General features: G+C 33.0%; 1 protein-coding gene across 1 annotated transcript in view; it reads left to right on the forward strand.

Annotated features, from left to right (window-relative positions):
* The first annotated feature begins 388 nt into the window (after window positions 1-388).
* LOC112502198 (lanosterol synthase-like) overlaps window positions 389-22,050 on the forward strand; it is a 38,844-nt gene continuing 17,182 nt past the window's right edge. The window contains exons 1-7 of the mRNA XM_025106051.1: window positions 389-411; window positions 849-1,078; window positions 1,155-1,334; window positions 3,814-3,903; window positions 7,656-7,850; window positions 17,075-17,159; window positions 17,260-17,426. Of these exons, the coding sequence (XP_024961819.1) occupies window positions 878-1,078; window positions 1,155-1,334; window positions 3,814-3,903; window positions 7,656-7,850; window positions 17,075-17,159; window positions 17,260-17,426 (918 nt within the window). The 5' untranslated portion in view covers window positions 389-411; window positions 849-877. The remainder of the gene's footprint in view (window positions 412-848; window positions 1,079-1,154; window positions 1,335-3,813; window positions 3,904-7,655; window positions 7,851-17,074; window positions 17,160-17,259; window positions 17,427-22,050) is intronic.

The following is a 22,050-nucleotide window of genomic DNA, read 5'->3' on the forward strand; positions in this document are numbered from 1 at the left end:
GTAGGACCAAACAAGGAAATATTTTATATAAAAGTGTTATAATACGGGTGAATTTGAGATAAAAGGTGATCACGAGTCCAAATTATTTCTTATGCTTCTTACCTTAACTCTACTTCACACACGACCAAACTTCCTACTATAAAATGATTGATGACATGATTTTAAAAAACATCTACTCATATCCTTTTGTCATCTCATTTAGTAAATAAAATATTACAAAAGCTCCCAAATTAATAACATGATTAAAAAAATGAGTTAAATAACATATGACTCTTTATTTTATGTATATGAAACAAATGAGACTTGGGTTGTGCACCTATAAAAAGTGTCCCTCCTTACTTCTATCAACACATCCTTTTCTTTTCCAAAGAAGAGTGGGATCATGCATGTTCATAAGTCTTCATTTTAATTGTAAGTTCAATTTTATTTTTTAAGTTGTTAAGAGATATATTAAATACATTTTATTTTACTAATTTTCTTCTTATACATATTAACATTAAAACTTATTTTTTACATTTCAATTCATGATTTAACTTGATTCTAGCATAAATGATGGTGTATATAACATTCCTTTTAAAAAAAACGTTTTCATATATGGATTTCACTTTTATGATATTAAAATTGCCGTTTTGTTATAGTCTAGTTTAAATTTGATTTACGATTTTCATCCTTATGGTTATTTTAATTTTGATTTTAAAATTGGATAAAGAACACACCTGCAAACACCTCATGTGTATCTATAACATCTAAAATACATAACTAACCTTTTTGCAACAAAGATATCGTCTCAATAATCAATACACCATAACCTCCATGGATTCCAACCTTCAATCTCATTCATATTGTAGATCTATAAGTCTGATCGGTGAAGAAAATAATGTGGAAGCTTAAGCTGTCTAAAGGCGAAGATGATCCACAGGTTAGAAGCGTAAATCACCACATTGGTAGACAGTTTTGGGAATTTGATCCAAGCTCAGGGACTCAAGAGGAAAGATCTGAAATCGAGAACATTCGTGAAGAATTTACTAAAAACAAGATGAATGTGAAGCATAGTTCTGATCTTCTTATGAGATTCCAGGTGATGTTTTCATTAATAGCTGATTAAATTATCGTATTTATATATTGGAACTGAAGATTGAACTCATCAATTGCAGTTTGCAAACATGAATCGTAGTGAAATTGAAAAACCAGAAGTAGTGGAAAAAGATGATTTGAAGGATGAAGTTTTGGTGAAAACGTTGAAGAAGGCATTGAAGTTCTACTCAACTCTTCAAGGTGAGGATGGAAGTTGGCCTTCTGATTATGGAGGTCCTCTGTTTCTTCTTCCTGGCCTGGTAAGAATCAACGATTTTTTTTTTGTCAACGATGGGTGTCCGTGGTAGCATGCATCTCGAAAGTAAAAATTTCCTATCCCAAATCCTTGTGACTCATTTAGACCATCTTCAACCCGAACATTAGAAAAACACTTAAAATGATTGACGCATTGAACACTAAAAGAAATCAACTCCAACCACATACTAAAAAAACACTAAAAACATTTTTAATAAGAAAACAAACATATAAAACACCGAATTTAATTAAGGTTTATCAACGAGTATATACTTATATGTTGGAAGATGAATAATTATCATATCTGAAATCACTTCTTCATTCATACATTAAATAGTAAATTACAGATTTGTTCACTGTGGTTATACAAAAGTTTGGATTGGGTCCCTCAAGCAAAATATTTACACGCATGGTCATGATGGTTTCATTTTTACTATGTATTAGGTCTCTTGTCCTAACGCTGTTAACTTTAGTTCCGTTAAATCGAAGGTATTTTGGTCCTTTTATATTTTTCCCTTAAAAATATATCATTTATATATTTGTAAATATATATAATTATTTTACATATATCATATGATTCTATATGTTCATATGTTTTTACATACAAAGACCACATCGTTCCCGCAAAAAAGCTATCTCATGCCAGTCTTTACTCCGTTAGACCGGTGCTGATCATCGTCAAACCCATCGCTCCCCTCTTTTTCTTCCCCTTCTCTTCTTTCCCTAGACGACCACCACCTATGAAACTAGATCAGTGAAGAAATCCATATCCAGTTCTATCCCAACTCTTGGCCAAATACTTGAAACAATATAAAAGCAACTTTTTTATTTATTAATAAACAACCCCAAATAATGGTTGGTCCTTAGTCCCCCTCAAATGTCTTTGCACTCGCAAAGAAAGATTGAAGATTTAAATTCTTTATTGAATCTTATCTTAAATGATTTAGATTTAAATGGTATATTTTGTGAAAAAATGGTCATGTAAGATGCTTTTGAGTTTTGTCAAAGCATTTTGAGTATAATTTATCTTTGAATTAATATTTTGGATTTAAGTCTTGATAAACGATAACAATATTGTTTAATGAGTGTTCTAAAATAACTGCCACTACGATCATCATGGTGTACCGTGGTTCAAAACTCATGTCTGACGTCAAGTTAAGTATGTGGCACGTCATGATCCAACGGGTAGTTTATGTAACGCGATATTTGATTTTTCTTACTTTGTAGTTTATAATATATGATGTAATTCAAATTGCTTAACATCATTGACTTATTAAGTATTGGTAGAAGACACACACACACACACACACACATATATATATATATATATATATATATGTGTGTGTGTGTGTGTGTGTGTGTCAGTGGGTGTATACATGATATACGTATTTATCGTCCTAAACCATGCCTTAAAAAAAGTTGTGGTCTTGAGGTTTAATATTGCTGCCACGCCATGCCTCACACCATTTAAAACTTTGATTTATTTTTAGATGAATAAATTATATATTTTTGGATTGTTAAGTACTAACCACTAAATACTCGTTTCCAATTGTTTTTTAAGTTTTAAATTTTGATTTATATATGTATATGTATTTATATTTGAATTTGAACTCCTGTCTTTTATATATATATATATATATATATGTGTGTGTGTGTGTGTGTGTGTGTGAGTGATTAAATGCAAACCATCCATATTTGTACAAACCGTGCAAACCATCCTCATCCATCGATTTTATTGTTTAGTCTTATGAAAAATTTTCATGAAATTGTTTAATTTTATGAAATTGTTTAATTTTATGAAATTGTTTTATATAATACTTTTTTTTATGAAATTGTTTCATATATGATTATGAAATTGTTTTATATAATACTTATGAAATTTTAATGAAACTGTTTCATGTATTTATCTAAAATTAATATAATGAAAATGATAATATCAATGCTTAACACCCTTTACAATAAAAATGATTAATCAACCTCTCATAATTACAAAAAAAATGAACAAAATGAAAAGTTATGATTGGTTGAATGAGGTTTGTATGATTTGTACAAATAATGTGATTTACAAAGTAAACCTCTCTCTATATATAGATATACACACACACACACATATATATATATATATATATATATATATATATGTGTGTGTGTGTTTGGGGTGGGGGGGTGTTAGAAGGAAAATTAATCTCAAATTCGAAATTTGGATAATTTCCTTGTTGTTTATACGAAAAGAATTATTCAAAAATTGATACCAACATTTCAAATTGTTGCTCTCGAAGTTTAGTTTGTTTTGGCTTAAAGGATATGAGATGTTTGCTCAATAAATTGTTGGTCTTGGGTTCGAGTCAGGCCTCCCTCATGCACGTGGGTGAGTATTAAGTAGTCTACTCACCCTGAATTCCTTGGAGACTGGGTACAATATGAAACTGATTTGGATCGTCGAAACTCAATCTTTTTGCTCAAAAATGTCAAATTATTTTGCAGATTATTGGATTGCATGTGATGGAGAAAATGGATGCCGTTCTATCTGCAGAACACCAAAAGGAAATACGTCGTTATATTTATAATCATCAGGTACACAAAAATTTAATAATGCAAAAGCTTTTTTTTTAATTATACATTAATTCAGTGATAAACTCCATTAAAATAAAAAAAGTATTTTCATCTGACTGCTATTTTGAGGATATACTTTCAAAAACTCAATTTAGGTGAACGTATAATATGTGTTCGATGCAATTAAGCAAACATACCATAAATTTAATGATGGATCCATGAAATTTTGGTGTTCGGAGTTTGATGAACATAATATATATTAGAGGGTTAAAAGTAAAAGTTAGCAATTTAGTCTTATAAAAAAATTGTTACCGTGTTTTACTTTCATTGAATTTTATTACAACAATTTACTGTTAAGTTAATTTTTATTCAAGATATTTTACTTAAAAAAATCTACTTATTATAGTAATGGATAATCTGCTTACCGGTTAATTCTTTTTCTCTTCCTTACATACATGACTTAATACAAATTGCATGAATATAAAGCATAAATGAAAAATCCCTTTTAGAATTTCTTTTTATGAGTAATGAGCACCCACCGAAGAATAGATGATGCTAAAAGAAACACATATGCATCTTTTAAAAGTGGTTTATCACATCTTCACTCGTAACATTGTCAAATGCTTCTCTTTCTATGCACAAATCACACAATAATTCAAAACATCTAAATCAATTTCCCTATACATCAAATGACTAGAGTTTAGGGTGTGGAGTATCATCATCACTTCTTCATTTCATTTTTTTTAACGAGGTAATATAATAATTAACATCGTTTGGTAAAGTTACCGAACCCAAACAGTCAACAAATATACGTAACAACTAAAAAGAATATCATTTTTCAAATGGAAACCCTAACGATTAACAACTAATGAAACCCCATCATTTAACTCAATAAATAACTAAAACAATATTGTGAAATAACAAACCTGAATAATCAAAAAAAATACCACATGAAATTAAACAAATCAATAGCAAAATGATATTTTTTATAATAAAATAAAATCTGTATTTTTTTTAACTTTTAGTTTGATGGAATCGTTTTGAGGTTTTGGATTTTGTGGAAAGATTTATAATATTTGTTGTGTTTGTCTGTAGGATTTGAATTTAAATTCAATTTTGTTTTTTATAAATAATTTATAAAAAAACAAATTATAAATCCTTTAAAAAGTATAGTTTATTATCTTTTTATTAACTAATTATTAACAGAACGAATTTTTTAAACATGTTTTAAAACATTATTACATACAAATCTTACGAAATTCCATGAAATATCAGCCATTGTCATTCCCATGGGATTTTAAATCCTATGTGAGATTTCAATGAAATCAAGAGATTATTTTAAATCTTTTAAACCGAACATGATATTGAAATGAAATTCAATCCAATCATTCAAACTAAAGGAGATGTAACTCCATTCATGCATGTATTTGATACAATTAACAAAATATATTATAATTCCGTGAAAGAAAAAAAAGACATATTAATATGATTTTATAAATAAAAATTTATTCTTTGAAAAAACTTATGAACCTTTTTTGTCTGAAATGACAGACACCAGAATATAACTTTTAAAAAACTGTCTCTCAAAATAATAATCATAACAAATGTCTTCAAATTTTAACCAACAAATTTGGCTTTTTTTTTGTTGCTAAAATGGGCGTTTTAGAGAAATTATGAAATACTAATGTGAAGACACCATTGTTTTTGTTGAAAAAAGTTTGATCATGCAAAATATAACTGTTTTCTCACAACCAAAGCAATGGAATAATTAGGGCTCGAGTTTGTGTGAAGTGATGGACATGAATCACATGAGTTTAGGGTTGTTTGGTTATTTTCCATTAAGCTAAGGGTTTGTATGTTAGCACGGCTTTCGAGATGTAGCTTTACAAACATAAGGCTTAGCTAGGCCCTTAATTCTTATTATATTAGTAAGATAGGTTGCTTGAGCGTATATACGACCCTTTCTATTAATAAGGTTGTCGTATCGATCAAGTCGAAACTTGAGGTTGTCGTGTATATGAGTGTTATGAGTTTAAAAAGACTCGCATCTTATTCTGTCAGTTATACATGACTGTTTGACAATGACTTAGTGACTTATTCAATAAGCTTCTAAGGATAACTTTATGCAGATTTCAAGTTTTATTTTTTCATATTTGCCCCTTCCAATAAAAAAACATGCTGATTTCACATATAAAAAACTCTACCAAACAAGACATTCACAATGTATATAGACAGATTAATCTACACAAACAACTTTATATGCATACAAGACTTAATGAAAAACCAACCAAACAACCCTAAGTCTTTAACGATGTCAATAAAAGCAGTATTGTAATAACCCAAGAACGATTGTTTTAATTAAGAATTAACTTTATTTATTGAAGGGGAGTAAAATGTGATATTAGAAAGTTGGAGGGATTGTATTGTCAATGCCTATAAATTAAGAATGACAGGTGAGGGATTTTAAAAACCCGAGTTTTCAGCTACTTCTATCTTCAAAAAATTGTCGTTCATCAGTCTCAAAATAAATGTCTATAACGAAAAACACACAATTTTAGAAAGTAGCGGGATTTTAGAACCCCTAAATTTCAACTATTTCTATCTACTAGACCGTACTTTTTTTATCCCAAAATTGATGTTTACAATAAAAAAAAATATCCGCAGTTTTGAAAAGTCGAGGGATTTCAAAATTCCCGAATTTCAACTACTCCTATCCCAAAATCATACTTCTTAATTCACAATATAAATGTCACGATGAGAAATGCACACCATTTTTAGAATGTGTAATTAATATACGTTTAATAAACTTAATCATAATTTTGCTTTTAATAGTAGAAGCAGTAAAATTGAAGAGTAACTTATTTTGGAACAAACTAAAATAGAAACTTGAACATTCGTTTTGAGATGGAAGAAATAGTCTCTAAAATGTAGTACACTTATTTTAGAAGAGTTTTTTTCCCCTAAACTAGCCGAAAAACACCTTTTATATATTTGTGGAAGTGTGCAGAGTCCGTTTAAAAAATTATTTGCTATTTTTTGATGATGTTTAAGAAAATAACTACTGAAAACTCTTCTAAAAACCCCTAATTTCGACTATTCATGTATACAAGTGTTATTCGGTTTTTAACCTTTTTTCTGAATCGTCCGATAATTAATAGAAAAATGTTATGTCTAAAACAGTTTTGGTTTATTTGGTTGGGGAATCAGATAAACCAAATAAACGTTTTGTCTTAATAAGGTTCGTTGAATAAAATTTGTTTATTTACTTCCAAAAATTATGTTTACCAAAATTGTTGCCACTTTCTTAAATAAGTTAAAAAAAGAAGAAGTTAAGTATGAGTAACAAAATAAATGTTATTTAAACATAAAAAAATTTATACATATAAAATATTATTATATATTTTGTTAATTCCAAGTATTAACTAAACAAACCTATTTGTACCAATAAAAACCGTTGTTAGTTATTGTTAATTAAAATGTTGGAGTCAATTATTAAGGGTACAAAGGTAATTTAAGTTTTTAGGGTTTTTTTTCCTTCTGAATTAATGAATTTAATGGGATATCAAAAAAGAAAAGAAAAAAGTTGCATGATTTTAGAGATTATAATTATATCATCTATTTTAAGTTTCTCAATGACCAAGTTTAGAAAGAGAGAAAAATGGAGATTAAACTTGAACTAAATGCTTTTAAATTTGAATTTTGATCCCATCATCAAAATTTCTAGATCTGTTATTAGATACTGAAAAGAAAAAATAATTAAGTATTGGGTGCAGAACGTTGACGGAGGATGGGGTTTACACATAGAAGGTCATAGCACCATGTTTTGTACGGCTTTGAACTATGTAAGCCTAAGATTGCTTGGAGAAACAATGGATGGTGGCCAAGGAGCCATGACCAGAGCCAGAACTTGGATTCTTCATCATGGAAGTCTCACACACGTACCCTCATGGGGCAAATTGTGGCTCTCAGTAAGACTTACTACTCTTTCTTATTTCTCTCTTACTATTATGTTTTGGATACTATGTTGTGGGATCGAATCAGATTATTTTTTAAAAAGAACCTTTCATAAAATATATACTGAATCGAAATGGTCTAAAGTATAATGTACGACTTCAACATTTTATATATTAGGACAAAGACTAGATTAGAGTCTTTGTTGGCGAACCGTTGTAGTGTTGTATTCTCGAATTTAAGAAGAAAAAGGAAATGAAAAGAAAAGAAAGAAATTTTGTATTTGTGTTGTTGAGAGTAGAAGAAAAGAAAGGAAATTGAAGGGAAAATAATTAAAATTCCATAGGAAAAAAAGGAAAAGAAATATGTCAAATTTACAAACATATCCTTGTATATTTTTAGGCTGAATGTAATTGATGGGTAGATTTAACTTAAATTTTTTGGTAAGACATCAAATAAAGAATAAATCATTTTTAAATGTCAACACTTGATTACCTATATTGACAATTTAAGATTTATCATCACCAATTAATAATCCGAACCTTACACAAAATCTAGATTAAGGACGAGTGTCACTTAACGATCACTATCTCCAAAGTACGGAAGACGTACGTCCCCGAATAGCTAAATTATTCTCGTGCCTCTAACTAGCAATCAACACTTCATAGTGTCACTAAGGACCTAATGCACACGTTGATAAGAAAAAAAAATATTAGACTTAAAGCGTAGTGAGTTTAAGCAGTTTTTATCATAATTATAAAACAATATAATTGAAAGATTGCTTATTTAAATCACAAATTTTAAAATGAAAATGACTTTACCATAAAGGCAACATCTTTCCAAAATCCCACCATTTTCATGATGAAAACTCAATAACCCAAACACCCATTTTTATATAAGACAAAAACCTAATACTCATGCAAAACATGAATAAAGCTTGATAATCAAATACCAGAAACATGTATAAAACTCAAGTATCCAAAGCAACAAAATATGAATAATAAACGACATCCGAAACATCAAATCATGTGTACATTCTTTTTCCAAACCAACACTAAAAACATGGATAAAATATCATATCCAAAACACGCCTTTCGATAATCGGGGAGACCCGTATCTATTGTATGTAATGGAACACAAAAGTAAAACACATATCTATGATATATCAACTTCACTATAGATCAATGGACATTAAGTTCAACCACCTAGGATCTATAACTTAATGAGTAATCAAGTTTAACCACCCATGATCTATATCTTGATATCTTCAATTCATTAGAAATTGCATTGTGTTAGTCAATGGTCGATGACCGACCAAAGAGTCCACACCATATTGCCTATAAAGAAGCAATGCCTATTTCAAGTTACAATATAAGAATGTTCATCATATTCACACTGATTCATATGCATATGGATCCATTGTATTAGAGTCTAAATTACATGACTCCAAATTGAATGACCAACGCACTCAAAATATGTAATTTTTTAAATAAATATGCAGTAAATGCAAATACATTCAAAACTCAACATTGAACACTTAAACCACATAAATGTCCCTCAAACTCTTTTGAGTCAAAACCAAATAACTCATTTGACTATTCAATAAAAGTCAATATAAACAAATAAAATACATATATCAATATTTATACAACTTATGCCTTACAAGGTTTTAAATATCTTATTATTGATTGTAAAGGTTGCGCAAAAGCCCAAAACACACCATGACTTCAAAGAAACACTTCTTACTAAGTAACAACACCCAAAATGTGCCCAACAACTCAACCATATATATATATATATATATATATATATATTCTTCGAATGATTTATAAAACCAAAATACCAGAAGTGCCTTAACATCAAATAATCCCATACGAGAAATAAATCATCAAAATCCACACACCATGATTTATTTCAAAACGTCCAAAAACCCAAATATATGTATTTCTCAAGATTTCTTAAAATCAAATGTGCAAAAGGTTCAATTTCATCAAGTAACTCATAATATTTAATAAATCTTTAGGAGAACACTTTAAGACTCCAAAATACACATTTCTTTACAAAGTTTCACAAAGCAACTTGAAACGCACCTTGCTATCGGTTATGTTAAACCTACTTTCTAAACCCCTAACCTCTAGCTTCCGTCGGTGAAGGTTTGAAATCCAAAAGCAAAACTCCCCAATATATCATCTTAAGGTCACCATCCAATCCAAAAGATACCAAGAGTTAACCTAAGATTCAATCTCACAAGGACTGCAATTTGCAAGAAGTAAACGAAGTCTTTCCTTCCTAAATCCACTCTAGAAGTCACCTCTTTCAGTACTGGGACTGAAGTCAAGTACTTTCGAGTTGTTTCTAGCAATAAATCTCAAAATACCCAAAAAGACTACCTTTTGAAGAACCTTTGAAACCATCCACCATAGATCTTCAATCCTCATGATAAATGTCTATTTGTTCTAAAAGCCTTCTAGAAATTTGACCTTAGGCTCCAAAATTGCCCAAATCGGAAAATGAGTGAAGAAGGTGGAGAGATCTGACAAACCTTAGCTCTAAAAAACTTTTTATACTTTAGGACCTGTTGGTTGTCGTGCCCACGATTGTAATAGTGTCACAATCGCCCAGATCACCAGCTCTTAGTACATCTAATGTTATTGTTCCCCGCGATTGTGACACTATCACAATGGCATGGCAAGATCATGCTAGATTATACTATCATGACTGTTATCATGAAATTGTCACAATAACATGGCACAATTGCCTAGGTGCACCAACTCTCGGTACATCCGATGTTATTGTGTCTGCTATCGTGCCATTGTCACAATCGCATGGCACAGTCGTGCCAAAGTCACTATCATGTGGCACTGTAGTTGGGACGATCATGCTCTCAATACCATAATTGCTATATTAACATATGTCACTATCGATTGACACTATAACCATACTTCATATTTGGTTTTTCTTCATCGAACCACTTAGTTCGACACTTTTTTCAAATGGGATGAAAATCAGGATGATAGATGTATTTTGTTAAATATTTATAAGTGTTGTTATTTTTTCCTTTCCTTTACTTCCTTTGGGAGGAAAGTTTTGGAAATAAATCTGTCTTATTTTCCTTCCGTTTCCTTTCTTTTCCCTCCTAAACAACTCAGGAACATGAGATTTTTTCTTTCCTCCTCCTCTCCTTCATAAAAAATGTAACACCCCATTCCACATATTGAATGTAACACATACTTCAATTACAAGAAATACATGTTTATACACCATTCAGATCCCTTAGTACAAGAATCTACCATATACAAATACATGGTCCAAAAATTCAAAATACATTCTTTGTACTAATCAACATCCTTCTACCAAAACTATATACATCATAAGCAAATCTTCATACAGACATGCATAACGGAAAATATTACATTTTTCCTTTCCCCTTACCGTCAGCACCTCCTGCAATACATATTTTAAACCATAAAATGAGGGTTAGACCAGATTGTCTAGTGAGATCCCTGTCCATGTCATTGTAGGGTGAGAATCACCAAAACATTATTTAAAACAAGTTTTCATATATATATATATATATATATATATATATAGGGTTGGGTTCACGTGAGACCAGCCTGTTTTCGTGAGACCCGTGAGACCACATTTTTACACGTAACCTTCACAGCAAAAACACTGTGAAGGTTTTAAAAAGTCACCTTCACAGCATTTTGCTGTGAAGTTTCAAGTGTAAAATGTTGGTCTCACGGGTCTCACGAAAACAGGCTGGTCTCACATAATCCCAAGTCTATATATGTATATATATATATATATATATATATATATAACAAATATATGAACAAGTAAAACATAATACCAATACTTTTCCAATTTCAAAACTAATCTCACAACTTTTAAATAACATACCCAAACCCAAATAGGTTTGAACTAACCAGGTTTCACATAATGCCACTTTTAAACCTTTTCAATTCCAAACAAGGTTTATTTAAAGTTTCAGGCCAAAACCTGTTTTCATCTTCTCAATAACATCCAGACTACGATTTCCAATAAGAACTTCGATTCTAAATCTTTAAATCACAAAGAAATAAGATTCTAAATCACAGTAATCTTAAAGAATATAATAGTAAGAGTTATATCACACATCACACATACAAATGCCACTCTTATATCCAAAGGTACACATCTCCTTAATATGCCACCCTTATTCCATGGTACACCTCTCCTTGATATGCCACCCTTATCCCATGGTACACCTCTCCTTGATATGTCACCCTTATTTCTTCATCAAATCATTTACAAAATATCTCCAATTAGAACAAACCGCAATCATAAATGTCCTAATGGAGTATCATCAGTTCAAAATTATCTTTATCAAAATTCTCATTCTTTATTATCATAAAAGAACATTATAAAAATGATTTATTTGAACTAACACTTTAGTCAAAGCACAAATCCGGTCAACATAGATTTGGTCGAACTTCATATCCGGTCAACACTTCAACTTTTGTCCGAATTAATAATCCGGACAACACATTCCCTTGTCCGATTAATATATACCACTTTTCTAACACATTTTAAATTCAATCCTAAATCGGATTACTTTAATCCGCTTAAAACCATGATTAGTTTATAACTTAAACCGAACAATACACCAATCAGTTTATATTAATCCGATCAATCTTTGATCGTATTCCTACTTCTCCGTTTAAAATACTTATCCGATTTTCAAAGATAGAAATTTCATCAACATATTAATTCGATCAATACTATGATCGATTTCCTCTAAATCGGATGATACTATGTCCGATTTATACGAAATTCGTACAAACACTTGTCCAATTTAAGTTGTCTGGGTGATAGGTTTATAACACAAATCCGTATTCAAATTAAAGAATCACTTGTCAAGATAAAATAAGATGAATGATATTACTCACCTTATGCAATTCTTTTTGAAACTAATTTGAATCCAACTTCAATTTAATAAGCAATCCGATCAAGACTTCTCAATTTTCTTTCAAGTGACTAAAAATTTTACTTGAAAGCTTCACCCCCATATTTATACCATTCTAAAACAGGTAAGGCGGCTCAAACAGCCGCATGCATGCCCATGAACCACAACACAATCCCATGCATGCATACCAACTGAGGTATACATACTTTTACTTTATGTATGCCTTCCATAATAACTATACATGCATGCATATTTATGCATATTAAAATCATGCATACTAACACATTTTAGTCATGCATATTCATATTTTTGCATAGAATTCACATACTCATATGATCAAATATATCAATTTATCATGTTGTCATGTATGCATATGATAAATAATCACATATTAGTTACCTTAGGTGATAACCAAGACCCGGTTATCACAAAAAATACTCAACAACACAAGTTAATGTTCATATTTTAACTAAAGTACAATGGGCTTTTTTGACGTATTTTTAATTATAATAAGACAACCTAATAGAGTATGTTAAATTTATTAGACAAAAAACCATGATTCATATACAACGACATTCCAATAAATTGTTAGGATAAGATTCACAAATTCAATAGATGAAACTGGATAATCTAACAGTACACAAAAAATAATTCGTTATATTAGTCTATTTATATGACATTTTTTAAGTGTCATATTATTCTTTTTTAAGGACATGGATAGCGAGAAAATGTATATGCCCACAAAGTGAACACAACGACAGTGCAAGTGTGCACACCGGTCATTATGATCGTTTTTAAGTAATAGAGTAGTAAAAGTACCGAGATCATATCCAAAGTGATCGAACTTCAGAGTTCTGAGTACTAAGTGAAGAATACGATGGTCTTTCTCTACCCTTTCATAAATTTAAGCCTTATTATCACTCATATAAGTCTTAATGTACTCAAAAATAGCAAAAGAGACATTCTCAAGAGTTGGCCGAAAGTCGGCACTCATGATGACATTGTAGGCACAATCCACAGTCCAACATTTAATTCAAAAATGATGCCTACAACAATCAGAACATAAAGTTTTATCTTCAACAACTCCAAATGAGAATAAATAAATAAAAAAGGAAAAAAAATATGAAGACATAAAAAGGAAACATACACAAACGATGTGTAATTAAGAGTGTTATTATTCCCCCAAACTTGAGTTGTTACTTGTCTCCAAGTAACTACATGAACATAGATAAAAACAAATGAATATACAAGCACACAAAATTACTAAGTTTCACCCTCTGATCTTTAGTTTTTTATTTTGCATCCTAAATCCCTTTGACTAAAAATGTTCATAGCGTTCTTAATCTTTCCACTCTTTTCTTTTTACTTCAATTTTATTTCTATATGTTAAGCTATAATTCACTCACCTTATGATAACTGGTTACGCGAACTCAGTTCCAGGCTTTCAAGGGTTAGTGTTTGTGGTTTCTCTCTCTCCTTACGTTTCTCGTCGCCTCTAAACTTGTCTTTGAATCACAAAATAAAAATTTTGTTATGTATTTGATGTGATTTGTTTAACTTTTCACTTGCAACATGACAAACTCAACTATTTATATGATCTCGACCCAATTCATATCTTTTTTTTCTATATAGTCAAAAAGTGAGCACACAGTACCTACACAATGTATTCTTTTTGGTCCTTCCAGTTTTTCAAAGGACTTGGATTTTTTTTCCCAGCGCAAGTGTTTTATCCCCTTGAACTAAAATACACAATGTCCTTATTATGGAAAGAGTATCAAAAGTGAAAGGTTTGCGTTAAGTAATAAGAAGAGTACAAAAATGCATTATGCCAATTGTAGAGTTTCAAAGTTTAATCAATATGGACATGGGGAATTGGTTGCTTAGTTTTTGAAAACATGGGGAATTGGTTGCTTAGTTTTTGAAATCAACTTTTGAGTTGATGATTATTCAAAAAGACGAGTGGCTTCAAGATAATAGCCACCTCCACCTCAACTAGGGCTCTTCCAACTACTTCATTAACTAGATCTTATCAAATTTCCCCCTCCCCATAGTCTGATGCATAACAATTATGAAAGCACTATATATGGTCATAGAAAGAAGATTGTACAACATGAACATAAATCATATAATTAGAAATTTTAGCATCTTGAAACACATCTGAGTAAAAAAGACTTGCTCATGTATTCAGATTTTTCCTAAAAAATCTCTCAACATCATTAGAAACACATATTAATTTGTCATTATCACTTGTAAAGGCGCCTTCACGTTGATTTTTCAACTAATCGATTTCTTAGTGTTCAAGGCTTCAAAAGAAGATGTGATTTTTTTTTTCAAAAATGTTGTAAAACTTTTCATGAAGTAGGGAAAATGTTTCAGAAAATTGTGATGGTTTGGGTCGTTGAAAAATAAATCGGGTGTGTAGTTGAGGACAAAGGACGTAAATCAATGGTGAGGATTACTCCCTTGAAAATCACAAGAATAAACATTCCCCTGTCCCCTCCCATGAATGAATGATCAATGTATTTATATATGTCATCCCAATCTTGATAGGGAGGTGCAAATAAATGGTAGGTATCATCATCTTGAACATTTGACAAAAACAGGATGTTTCCATGAAAATTATTATAATATTGGTCATCCCAATTGAAACCTTCCATTATGGTGAAAGAAAAACAAATGAAAACTCAACCTTCAAGAAACTCTGAAAATACATCAATTCCCGACAATAATGCAACAACTTGATCGGTGGAAAATGCCTATGTCCACAAAGTGACCACAGTGTCACCACAATGGTGGTGAAAATGCACACCGATCATTAAATAATTGTTTTCACGTAATACAACCATTTTAATTAGAGAAAAGAAAATATCTTTAAGCGAGTTTGGTTCTTTTCAATGAAATATAAACAAGTAATTAATAATGGGCTAGTATGTGTGTAAATGTCATCTAGGAGATCAGTCCAACATTGTTGGTATACTCAAGTCCAACATTTAATCCAAAAATAATGTCTACAACCTTCAAAACTCAAATGTTTATCCTCATCAACTCCAAATGAAAATAAATAAATTAAAAAAAAAACACAAACACATAAAATAAAAACACACACCAAAAGGGAAAACATACACAAATTAACACTGTGTAAATTACACTCAAAATGGAAGTTATCATACACTTTTCAAACATACCATATAAAAAGACTATTAATAAGGCAATATCTTTATGGTATCTAGTTAGATTGTCCAAATTTATTGATAGAATTGTTGGGTATTTGACTAGTATCTAGTCCCACAAATTTTGTAGAACTTTTGTTGGTTTATAAGTTTAAGCCCACACTAGTTAATAAAATGGAGAAGAGCCCAAATAATTGATGAGTATTGGGCTTTAGTGAGGGACTTGCTAAATATATAACGGTCAAATGATTGGGCCTTGGGCCTTTGGGATCTATTGATCTTAAAGGCATTTTGCCTCAAACCAAAACAGAGAAGAAAGCGAGCTTTGGTCTCCGGGCAGTTTCTGACAATTAACTTCGGTTAGTAGTGCAAAGGTATATATACCTTATCATTCCCTCCAAGTTGGACAACTATTTTCCCTCCAATTTGAACACATTATCAATTTGATGGGATTGAATTGACGTGCAACAATTCAATCACAACCTCTAAGTGATGTCCAGAACCAAAGCACGTGGGGATGAAATTTCGTCTTAGGACACTATATCAAAAATTCTTGTTTTACTCAATTTTATTAAGTTTGTTTCATAGACTTTTGTTGAATTTGTGTTATCATATCAATTGGTTCTAACAAGAATTTGTTAGATCATCTAACTTCATCCTAACGACTTATTGTAACATTACTATATAGAAGTATAGTTACTGGTCCTATAAAACTTCAAAGTCTTGTTAAATACTCTATCTTTTATTAATGGTCAGTGCTAGTGCTAATTAGTGTCCACCTCGAGTAATCTTATGGGGCTCGCAGGCCTAGCTTTAATTTACATGTTAAGCAACCCAAATCATACGCACCCCTACTTAAGATACCAATTATAAAAATACCACTTAGTCTTAAGGAGACTCGAGAACTATCGACCTACGAAGAGGAGCCTCGACGATTAGCTCTTATTACTAGTTAAACCGGCCCTCAAAGTAAAATGCTCTATTTAGACTCAATGATGGTTGGACATCCTAAAAGATCCATTTTGTTATCTCGACTTTGACCCATATAGGTTGGGGACTCATTGTCATTGAGCCATATATTGCATGCATACTATTAGGACTTACGTAAACTATTGCATGTTAGGTACTAGGAGTGTATGAGTGGAGGGGAAACAACCCTTTGCCACCAGAAATTTGGCTTCTCCCATATTGTCTTCCTTTACACCCAGGTTTGTTTTTTTTCTGAAAAACGTTTCGTTCAATCATTTTCTACATATGCTATGAATCATGAGAGATTATGTGGGGTTCTTCTTGAATTCGATAATGCAGGAAGAATGTGGTGCCACACAAGGATGGTATACCTTCCAATGTCGTATTTATATGGAAAACGATTTGTCAGTCCAATCAGTTCGGTTGTTTTGTCACTAAGAAGAGAGTTGTACAAGACTGTTTATCTCCAAGTTAACTGGGACTTGGCTAGAAATCAATGTGCCAAGGTAATCTAGATAGTTTGATTTCATTGCAACAAAATCAGTTTTATGGGATATCCTATTATGTTTAAATGGCCTATGTTCAAGTTTATAGGTTACAAACAATTATGCGTCCTCTATAAATGAGTTACAATAAATTGATAGGATGATTTTGACCTTCCTAACAGGTCTTTTATGACGAGTTTGAAATAAAACATATGTAATAGTCATTTTATATAAAATTATGATGAAAATTTATTTTAGAGGATTACAAAACAATAATATTAAATCTTTATAAATAAATTTTAGAACTTTATTAACGAGGAACAAAACCAAGATCTATAAAAGGAACTTTATAGTTCGAGATAGAAAACAAAAGACCGGAGTCATAACCAACCCAATATTCCCACAACGGGTTTGAATCTATCCATCGCGATAGACTCAATGGTAGAAAGGGGTAGAAGCAGAGTGTTCACAAAGTGAACAAAAATTAAATACAATGCCGAAAAAGTGAAATGCCAACCTAGTTATCTTGAAGCACGTAAAGGTAGAGATATGCACGGTACAAAACCCGTCCTTAAAAGTTTTATACGACCACCGTATAAGCTGTCGGTATACAAGTCGCAAAGTACCAGGATCGATGCAGAACCAGATCTCGAATATCAACAACTTTGATATCGAAATAAAAGAAAGTTGTATGCAGAAAATCGGTAGAGAAATAGAGTAAACGGGAGCAGCAGTCGATGAGGAGAAAACCTGAATCTTTTGAGAGTGATTCTTTAGGGTTGACTTCAACCCAGTATTTATGCAAGGTGAGACCATGATATTCTCCCTATATCTCACACGATCATGTAGAAATTGGAGAATTATCGTCCAACGATCGTTATATCTAAAAACGTGGCTGAATCAGTTTTAAAACCGATTTTAAATTCAGTTATTTTCTTTCTCTCTCGACTTTGTACCAAAAAGATATTCGGAGCTCGGGGATTCTGCTCCAATGCGGCATGTGAAGTGCAAAGTGCACCTCCTCGCGCCACCTTCATTAATCCCGCTCCCTCGCCCTCGGCCGAGGCCAAGGCCTTGCGTGCGCGTGTGTGTTTTAGGCCTTCCACTCAAGACCCCCACCATGAGCCTACTCATATGTTCAAAGCCCAATTCTATAGAAAGCCTTATAAGTTTCTCTAGAGTTTCTTTATCTACCAATGTGGGATGGAGGAAAACCTCCAACCTTATATATAATTTCCAACAATCACCACCGTATAAGATGTCGGAATCCAAGTCGCAAAGCCCCAGTCCTGATGCAGAACTGGAAAAGAGTAAACGGGAACAGCAGTCGATGATCAAAAAAACTGAATCTTTTGAGAGTGATTTCTTAGGTTTGGCTTCAACCTAGTATTTATACTGGGTGAGACGACGATATTCTCCCCATATCTCGCACGATCATGGAGAAGTAGAAGGTTTATCCTACAACGACCGTTATCTCTAAAAACGTGGCTGAATTGGTTTTTAAACCGATTTTAAATTAAGTTATTTTCCTTCACTCTCGACTTTGTACCAAAAAGATACTCGAAGCTCGAGGCTCCGATGCGGCATGCGAAGTGCAAAGTGCGCCTCCTCTCAGCACTTTTGTGAATCCCGGGCCCTCGCCCTTGGACACGGTCTTGCGCGCGCGTGTGCGTTGGGGCTTCCACTCAAGACCCCCACCATTAGTCTACTCATATGTACAAATCCTAATTCTAGGATAAACCTTATAAGCTTCTCTAGAGTTTCTATATCTACCAATGTGTGATGGAGGAAAACCTCCAATCTTACATATAATTTCCAACAATCGCCACCGTATAAGCTGTCGGTCTCCAAGTCGCAAAGCCCCAGGATTTTTGCAGAACAGGATCTCGAATATCAACATCTGTGATATCGAAATCAGAGCAAGGTGTATGAAAAAAATCGGTAGATTAAAAGAGTAAACGGGAGAAGAAGTCGATGAGGAGAAAAACTAAATCTTTTGAGAGTGATTCTTTAGGTTTTGTTTCAACCCAGTATTTATACTGGGTGAAACCACGATATCTCCCCATATCTCACACAAAAATGGAGAAGTTGGAGGATTATCCTCCAATGATCGTTATCTCTGAAAACGTGGTTGAATCGGCCTCTACCACGGCCACGCTCCCGCTTGAGCGTTGGATCTTCCACTCAAGACCCTACCATGAGTCTACTCATATGTTCAAAGCCCAATTTGAAAGAAAGACTTATAAGCTTTTCTAGAGTTTCTTTATCTACCAATGTGGTATGAAGGAAAACCTCCAACCTTACATATAATTTACAACAATCACCACCGTATAAGCTGTCGGTCTCCAAGTCGCAAATCCTCAGGATTAATGCTGAACGGACCTCGAATATCAACAGCTCTAATATCGAAATCAAAGCAAGGTGTATGCAGAAAATCGGTAGAGGAAAAGAGAAAACGGGACAAGCAGTCGATGTGGAAAAAACTAAATCTTTTGAGAGTTATTCTTTAGGTTTGGATTCAACCCAGTATTTATACTGGGTGAGACCACGATATTCTCCCCATATCTAGCACGATCAAGGAGAAGTTGGAGGATTATCCTCCAATGATCGTTACCTCTAAAAACGTGGTTGAATCGGTTTTAAAATCGATTTTTAAATTCAATTATTTTCCTTCTCTCTCGAATTTGTACCAAACAGATACTCGGAGCTCAGGATCCAATGTTGCGTGCGAAGTGCAAAGTGTGCCTCATCGCGCCACTTTCGCGAAATCCGCGCCCTCGGCCTCGACCACGACCACGTGTGCTTGAGCGTTGGGCCTTCCACTCAGGACCCTTCCATGAGTCTACTCATATTTTCAATGCCCAATTCTAGAGAAAGCCTTATAAGCTTCTCTAGAGTTTCTTTATCTACCAATGTCGGATGGAGGAAAATCTCCAACCTTACGTATAATTTCCAACAATCACCACCTTATAAGTTGTCCGTCTCCATGTTGCAAAGCCCAATGATTGATGCAAAACTGGATCTCGAATATCAGTAGCTTTGATATCGAAATCAAAGCAAGGTGCATGTAGAAAAGAAGAAAAGAGTAAATGGGAGCAGTAGCCGATGAACAGAAAAAGAGAATCTTTTGAGAGTTATTCTTTAGGTTTGGCTTCAACCCAGTATTTATACTGGGTGAGACCACGATATTCTCCCCATATCTCTCACGATCATGGAGAAGTTGGAGGATTATCCTCCAACGACCGTTATCTCTAAAAACGTGGCTGAATCAGTTTTAAAACCGGTTTAAATTCAGTTATTTTATTTCTCCCTCAAATTTATACCAAAAAGATACTCGGTGCTTCTACTCCGATGCGGCGTGTGAAGTCCAAAGTGTGCCTCCTCGTGCCACTTTCGGGAATCCGCACCCTCGGCCTCAGCCACAGTAACTCGTGCGCGTGTGCGTTAGGTTTTCCACTCAACACCCCCACCATGAGTCTACTCATATGTTCAAAGCCAAATTATAGAGAAAGCCTTATAAGCTTCTCTAGAGTTTCTTTATCTACCAATGTGGGATGGAGAAAATACTCCAACCTTACATATAATTTCGAACAATCACCACCGTATAAGATGTCGGTCTCCTAGTCATAAAGCCCCAGGATTGATGCAGAACCAGATCTCAAATATCATCAGCTTTGATATCGAAATCAAAGCAAGGTGTATACAGAAAATCGGTAGAGGAAAAGATTAAATGGGAGTAACAGTCGATGAGGAGAAAAACTGAATCTTTTGAGAGTGATTCTTTAGGTTTGACTTCAACCTAGTATTTATACCGGGTAAGACCATGATATTTTCCCCATATCTCGCACGATCATGCAGAAGTTGGAGGATTATTCTCCAATGATCGTTATCTCTAAAAACGTGGTTGAATATGTTTTTAAACAGTTTTTAAATTCAGTTATTTTCCTTCTCTCTCAACTTTGTACCAAAAAGATACTCGGAGCTCGGGGCTTCTTCTCCGATGCGGCATGTGAAGTGCAAAGTGAGCCTCCTCGCGCCACTTTCGTGAAGCCCGCACCCTCGTCCTCGACCACAGCCATGCGTGTGCGTATGCGTTGGGCTTCCACTCAAGACCCCCATCATGAGTCTACTCATATGTTCAAAGCCCAATTCTAGAGTAAGCCTTACAAGCTTCTCTAGAGTTTCTTTATCTACCAATGTAGGATGGAGGAAAACCTCCAACCTTACATATAATTTCCAACAATCACCACCGTATAAGCTGTCAGTCTCCAAGTTGCATAGCCCTAGGATTGATGCAGAACTGGATCTCGAATATCAACAACTTTGTTATTGAAATCCAAGCATGGTGTATGCAGAATATCGGTTTGAGGAAAAGAGTAACCGGGAGCAACAATCGATGAGGAGAAAAACTTAATCTTTTGAGAGTGATTCTTTAGGTTTGGCTTCAACCCAGTATTTATACTGGGTGAGACCACAATATCTCCCTATATCTAGCACGATAATGGAGAAGTTGGAGGATTATCTTCCAACAATCGTTATCTTTAAAAACGTGGCTGAATTGGTTTTAAAACTGGTTTAAATTTAGTTATTTTCCTTCTCCCTCGAATTTGTACCAAAAAGATACTTGGAGCTCTGGGCTTTTGCT

Source organism: Cynara cardunculus, unplaced genomic scaffold (genome assembly GCF_001531365.2).
Source record: "Cynara cardunculus var. scolymus isolate 2C unplaced genomic scaffold, CcrdV1 Un_Scaffold_1069, whole genome shotgun sequence".
NCBI classification, from domain to species: domain Eukaryota; kingdom Viridiplantae; phylum Streptophyta; class Magnoliopsida; order Asterales; family Asteraceae; genus Cynara; species Cynara cardunculus.